The sequence below is a fragment of the Falco cherrug genome, chromosome 3 (genome assembly GCF_023634085.1).
Source record: "Falco cherrug isolate bFalChe1 chromosome 3, bFalChe1.pri, whole genome shotgun sequence".
NCBI classification, from domain to species: Eukaryota; Metazoa; Chordata; class Aves; order Falconiformes; family Falconidae; genus Falco; species Falco cherrug.
The window spans coordinates 35,568,285-35,575,760 of record NC_073699.1 but is presented as its reverse complement, the minus strand read 5'-3'; the positions used below and the strand labels follow the sequence as shown (position 1 = coordinate 35,575,760).

Genomic DNA, 7,476 nt, shown 5'->3' with positions numbered 1-7,476 from the left:
TGACAAGAAACAAAGGAACAAGGTAATATTAATGCCAAGATGTAAACAATTTAGTAAAGTAATCCATACATCTTTAGTTTTGCTGTGATAAAGAGGATAAATAGCTCTCATTGCCTTATTTGATGTTTCATAACATTTCATCTTGATTTTGTATGTTCTAAATATATTGTTCTAAAATAGCTGAAATGCACCATGTATGGTTTTCTTGGGATTAAGAAAGGTCGCAGACAATTTTATGACGTTCTTCAAAGGTTTTTATCAGAAATAAATTCAGAAAAAAGAGGTAGCAGATGAACAGAAGTATAAAGCCTTTAAAACCAGAAGTTCTAATAAACTTGACTACAAACTAAAAATAATGCAGATAAATTAGTTTGGAGACCAAAAGTGTATTTATATAATGATGCTGTTAAATATGTATTTACTCATTTATTATATAATAATATCAGTAATTATTTGTGCTGTAATTTAGTCTTACTTCCATCATTGCAACTTTAACTGTGCCTTCAGGAGCATGACAGCATTTTACAGATTTTACCTTTTAAGAGAGATTCTTTGCACCTATTAAATAAGTATGCATAAACACCTACATATATGTATGTGTACACACAGACACACAGAAATATATATACATTCATTATGCTAACGTCTATATATACATATGCATATATATATACATATGCATATATATACACATGTATATATGTATGCAATATATGTGTATTCATCTATGTATGTGCATACATATAAATACATGCACATGCATGCACACCTATGTATCACACTTAAAATCTAATGTGTACCTTCTACAATCTCAGTTAAACAAAATTGTCTCTTGGTTTTTAGTTGTACTGGGATTAAACATTTGCCATTATTCACATTTGCCCTCTGCAGATCCATCAGCAGGAGAAACTTCCAACAGGAGCTGTAAGTGGCAAGTAATTTTATCAAGAAATGCAAAATGCAATTTATAATGTATAAAAGGTAAATAAATAATAAGACTTCCCAGCATAAACAAGAAAGCATAAACATATTGCAGGTTTGGGGACCAGACTATGGGAGCTAAAACTAAGAAGAAAGACACTGCCACCATCACAAATGGTACTGGTAGAAACACCTGCAAGAGAAAGAAAAAGACTGGTTTAGGAAATAAACTGACCACGTGATTATATGCCTCATTCATAAGAGTAATAATGCATTCTTTGCCACACTAGAGCACCATTTCTCATGTTGTTGCAATCTCACCCATGACAAGATTCATCTGACCTCAAAATGCCTACAAGATAGGCATCTTTTCTAAAACACTTGTTCAGACGTCTTCTATTGTTAAGGTGGAGAGACAGGTAGCACCTGAAAACCATTTGTCCACACATGATACTACAAACTTCTAAAAGAAACTCAGGGTTCGATGCCTGGAAGAAGACTTCACAACAATCATACACTCCTAACCCAGCTTTCTGAAAGCTAGGTTGAGAGGAAATTAAACATATCGTTAATGTCTGAGTTTGTGTCAGGAAAGATGAGAGTAGATGAAGGTTTAATTAACCATGAATGGCCAGCCTGGATCCCACACTGTTCTGGTTACTGCTTGATACTGGTATGGTTTCATGTTTGTACGTCTCCCCCATTCTGCATATATTCATCTCTTGCTTTTAAGTGCAAGCTCTCTGGGGCAGAGATTATCTGTTTGTTCTTTTCCTTCTACAATAAAGCAAGTTTTTGAATAAGGCTCTAAACATTGTGATTATTATTTGTATTTTTGAAGTGACTATCCAGTTTTTACCTGCACTTGTCCTGTAACTTTTGCATGCTACCCATGACTCAAAAATATCTGTAAAACTATTTTGTAACTTATTTCCATTTACTTTGTATGGTCGATGTAGATGAGGTTCCCGGTATCGAAGTACAATCAGGCTCGCACAAGTCAATCCAATCATAAGCCAGGCAGAAAATCCAAAGTAATTTGTTAACGTAATAAGGTCAGAGGGGATGATAAAAATGGATGCGATGGTGGTTGAAAAAATCATGGCTGGTGCTGGAGTACAGGAGTGGACATTAAGCATAGATATTAAAACAGGTAGATGTCCTGACTGACTTCCAGCATAGCTTAATCGCCCTAGTGTGAACATGCTGCTGTTGAGGGCACCAAATATTGAGACAGCAACAGAGAGAGGAATGATCCAGGCAACAGAAGGGATCACTCGATCAGCCCAAGTGACTGCCACAGCAACTGCAAGAAAGCAAAGCATTAGTGTAGCGTAGGCATCATGTTTTGAATTACTAACAGACTCAACAGAAACAAAACAAAATACAAGAAACACCTATTATTTACCAGCAATGCCTGGGTTTTTTGTTACAGTAGTCAAACATGATTAATGGAACCCTAAGGGTATTTAATTCAGGAGCTAAAAATTTTCAGGGTGGGGGGGTGACAGCAAGAAGGAGTGCTGCCAGCCAGAGCAAGCCAGGTAAACCTGCTGGGGCCAATACCATAGTGATGGACTGCCCAGCAGGAGCAAGCTGCATCTCACTGCCATGAATCACAAACGTGCACACATGGGCAAGGCCATGCAGAGAAGGAAAATGAATGCATTAGTCCCCAGTGTGGCCACAGTGGTGACATGATCTACTGTTATGAGGGAATTGCCAACACGAGTGCACGTATGAGCAGAGATGGGTCAGAGAGCTTGTTATTGATGAGGTTTTGCTTTGGGTGGAACTGAGAAAGGTAAAAGATTATTTCTGAACAAGAGACATTCAATAATGCTAGGAAATTAGCTATAGCCCATATTGTAGTGAGGACTAATATTTAGTGGGGCTATAACCAATAGCTATGAGGAATATAGGTCTTGCAGTGACCTGTGTACCATAGGAAGTTTAATTACAGATGGGGAAAACACCACCCCACCACCTACTACCCGCCCAAAAAAAACCCATAGTGAAAGAATAAGAACCGCAGCAATGCATAGCAACGTTTGAAACAAGAGATATAATTGTAAAGCTGTCTCCTCAGCTGACACAGATAAGCACAGCTCCCCTGGGATGTTTGGAGCTGGTCATGCCAGCTGGGCAGCTGCTATACACAAATACCCTGGTATTCACTGCCTCTTTCATTGTAGGGTGGCTCTGAAAATGTATGCATCCCTCCCAACACATAGCCTGCCAATGGCTGAGCAATAATAAAGGGCTGCTGAGTGACAGTTATACTGCTCCCATTTATGTTATTGAGCTGTTTTCACAGGAAAAAAATTAACTGATCCATCCAAATGATGGTATGTTTTTTGTCACTCCTGGAGGCAAGGTCTAAGAGCTCAGTCTCATTACAGTGGTATTTAAAAGGTGCTGTTTGGACAATCACGGAGAAATACAGCCCCTCTTGGACCTATTCATGGGCAGCTTATTGGTACAAGATCTGAGAGAGGCTTTACATACACTGGACTTTTGTATAGGCTCTTCTAAGGATTCATAATATTTATCATGAATCCACCCACCCACAAAATGGTTACATTTTTGCGTCCATAGTCTTTTCTATATTGCTAGCTACTAAAGGTAGACTTGTTCACCTCCTAAACAGTAACAGCTTTAGCCTGAGACACCATGAGGTAGGGGAGGAAGAAGAAGAGAGGATTAAAACTACAGGAAAACAAAGGTCTTCTCTATGCTCAACAGGGACCCGATCTCCACCTGATTTTCCAGGTTTTAATACACTTCTGATTTCTTTTTAGACAGTGCAGGTATAAGCCAACTTTTTCAGCACATAATAAATTCTTTCTGCATTCAGTCCAACTTGTGTCATACAGTTAAAATTAAACAAGAATCCTCTGTTAAAACTTAGAACGAAAACTTAGATCAGCAGGAATAACCCAGTAAATTCACATCAAATGGGTATGCTAATGGACCATATCTTTTTAACAAAAAATGTCAAATCCATACCTGAAGAGACAATTTCCTTAGGTGTTAGGACAGTCAGATATGAGATGTTCACCAGTAAATAAAAAATAATTACTGCAGGAACAGCAGTCATCACAGTTAAGGGGATATTTCTGCTAGGGTTTTTCATCTCTTCTGAAAAACACAATTTAAAAAGATTAATGAAGCAAGCAGTGTGGCTTCTGCAAGTGTGTTTTAGTAGTGAATCTGCACAGAGCTTGACAACACTGATACCGAAGTCCTGCCGCAACCCCTAATCATGGCTGCTAAGCTAAGTTCCTTGTGAGGTCCTACAGTGGTTATCAAATAGTTTATGAGAGAAGCCTAAACAATTCTTTTCATTTTTTTTTTCTTATTCAGCTTTCTTTTTTTTTTAACTACCTGGGAAGAGAGATGGATGGAGGTCTGATAAAAAAATGACAAAAGGACTGATAAATTTGATTTGATTTGATTTGATTAAAGACATATTTGATTTACATTAGAAAATCGATTTGGTAGGAAATTTTCAAGTAGCTATACTTTTAAGTCACTAGTTTAAATATGAGAGTCTAAAGCAAGACTATTTATTCTTACACCACCTTATGAGACCCGATGAGAAACTTTCTGAGTGTATTTTCCTATTTCTGCACAAAAGCTTTCTCTTCGCCCTTATATCAGGAAATGCATACAAGGTAAAGGGAGAGGCTGGAGGTATTGACAGAAGAGTAGTAATGCAGTGGCTTTAAAAGCGGTCCATTCCCAGCTGGATTCTACTGTATTTTCCAGGGCATAAATTGAAGAGGAAAACTTTTTAGTGCTAAGCCTGGCATCTTAACTTAAAACTACTCTTACCAAATAAGGAAAAACTCCAATTTTTGCCGCTGAACAACTGAGGCACTCACAAACATTTCTGATCATGTGATCGTCCCAGCAAAAGACGAAGCTGGTTTCCAGAACCCTAATAATTCATCCTCATCTCAGTCAAAAAGGGTCTTCCTCATCTCTTTCAGTCCTTCATCCCTTCCCTCTCGCTCCCTCTCCCCTCCCCACTTCCCTCAGCATTTAAAGAAGAATTCCTGAGTATTACCAATCAATAATTCACAAGGGGGAAGAAGTGCAAAGTCAAATGTGCAGTTTACTTAAGCTCTTTTTTGGGGAGAGAAATCCCTTTCCGCCCTCAAATATAATTTCTGTCTCCTGCTCAGAACATCAGCTTTGAGCTGGCCCCAGCGCCAGCTGCAGCGCGCAGAGCCAGAGGGACTGAATGAGCACAACAGTAAAATTCAGACATGAACTATCCAAGAATTTGAGATTTATTTCAAATGTAAGAAATACACTTTGTAATTTTGAGCCCAAAAGAGGACAATCACCAAAATTGCCAATTTAAATTTATCTTTCCATTTGTTTTGTTGCTCATTACAGTCCTGCCATCCAGCTGGCACCTGATGCTGTAGCCAAAGCTCACAGGAATGAAGTTATTGTTAAAGAATAGGAAATTCAGTTCAGAAGGGGACTATTGCACAGGTTGCATCTGTGTAAACAACTGTGCTGCCCAGTGTATCCTATTTATTATTACTGCTAACTGATCAGAAAACTAATATTTTACCAATTTTTTAAAATTATTTTCTTGGGCTTAAAATGCTAAATGTTTCCATTTAAGGAAATCCTAATATTTCAAAATTATACTTTGCTGATATATATAACTTCTTTTATTGCAGCATATTGTAATGCTGGAATACTAAGTCATTTTCTTAAACATTAACCCACTTTTCACACTGTTCTCACCATTGAACTTTGTGTCATCCATTTCACACATTCACTTTATTTAATGTTTTACATGTGATAGAGGTCAATGGATAAATAGAGTTAAAGATATAAGAGCAACATCCAGTTGCTTACAATTCAATTCTATAAATCTGATGATACTATTAAACTGTTCATTTAACTCATGATGTGCATAATTAACATTATGAACATTATCTCTGCAGCTTCCATGAAAAACTGCCCTATTTATTACTGCCACGTGTCACCAGACACAGAAAAAGTAAACAGATATTCAAAAAGGTTTAGAATGTTTAAAATTGAACACAAGATATATGAAAGGATTTATACTACTTCCCTTAGATTCTTCCTCACCTCCTGTACAAAACTCCTATTTTCCCACAGAAGTGATTACTGACCACCCTATATATTCCATAAAATTACAATATTTTAACACAATTAAAAGTGACTTTGTTCATGTACAAACCAGCTGCATAACCTCAGAGAAGGTACAGATATTTAAATGCAAATAAATCATTCATCTTTTTTTTAATTTGGTCCTTACTGTGCACGCAGCTTGGCACGGGTACCTTAATTCTTTTCTAAAAACGCACTGACACTGACACTGAGAGAGACAAAATGTAACCTTTTAAAGTATGAAAAAACCCCAAGTTTATGCATGAGATTTTAAATTAACTATTTTGATTTCTCTTGTACTCCTCCGGAAATGTCAGTCTGATTCTGGAGACTCCACAAGAAGCAAGAAACCTCCCTAGAGAGACCAACAATGCCTCTTCTACCAGCTCCAACAAACACAGGACTCATGTAAAACATGAGATCCTATGGTCTTGAAACAAGTTCTATCAAGATGAGCTGAGGAACATAGTAAGAATGGCAACTGCAGAACAAAATCTAAAGAACAGTGAGATACCTGCCATATAATTGAGGGACCACCAGCCACCATACGCGTACAGTCCTTGGAAGAAGGCTTCAGCAACCTCTGATGGGTTGGGCATTTCTGAGCTGAATGCATCCTCAAACCTGGCCAGACTCTCCTTTCCCCCACCAACGAGGAGCACTACGCCACCGACAGCAATCACAGACAAGGCCATCATCTTCAGCAGAGTGAAAACTGTCTGCACCCATGCAGCCATTTTGACACTGCAGCCATTCAAAACGCCCAGGGACCAGAGAACGGCCAAGGCCAAGCATTTCTTCAGTGCTTCAGGTGCAGGGCAAATGCCGTAGAAGGGCTGGGTGGCATACTCAGCAAACAGCAAGGCACGAGCAGCATTCGAAGCTGGCTTGGTAAATGTTGACGTCCAGATAAACATGAAGGCAGGCAGGGATCCAAGGCCTCTTTTAATATGGCTGTACTCTCCTCCAGAGAAGGGCAGCGCAGTTCCCAGCTCCGCATAGCAGAGGGAACCCATCAGAGAGACCAGCCCAGACGCAATCCAGATCGTTAGCGCAACGCCGACATTGAGTAAGGAATGCTTTAGCACTCCTGTGGGAGACACAAAGATCCCTGCCCCAACGATTGATCCTATAATAAAACTTACCCCATCTAAATAACCTATATTTCTTTTGAGTTCTATCTTGGCTTTTTCTTTTCTTTTCACATCTTTGGGATCATTGCTTTTTCCTTTCCCCATTTTTTTCTGTTTTTTCACAGCAGATTATATGACTCCAGAGGCTGGATTACATGTATTGCCCTTTCGCTTTGTTCTTAGCAGACTGTCATGGTCCTACTTGCTAGTGAAATGTTACAGGAAGCCTGGCTTAATCATTCAGAATAAAAGCATACTT

At 38.6% G+C, this 7,476-nt stretch overlaps 1 protein-coding gene across 1 annotated transcript; it reads right to left on the bottom strand.

Annotated features, from left to right (window-relative positions):
* Positions 1-868: 868 nt before the first annotated feature.
* On the bottom strand, positions 869-7,322 carry SLC7A13 (solute carrier family 7 member 13). Its single transcript, XM_005445413.3, has 4 exons — positions 6,599-7,322; positions 3,931-4,062; positions 1,863-2,227; positions 869-1,114 (listed from the first exon to the last, which is right to left on the bottom strand). Exons 1-4 carry the CDS (start codon positions 7,320-7,322, stop codon positions 869-871), a joined length of 1,467 nt encoding a protein of 488 aa, XP_005445470.2.
* Between the last annotated feature and the right edge of the window lie 154 nt (positions 7,323-7,476).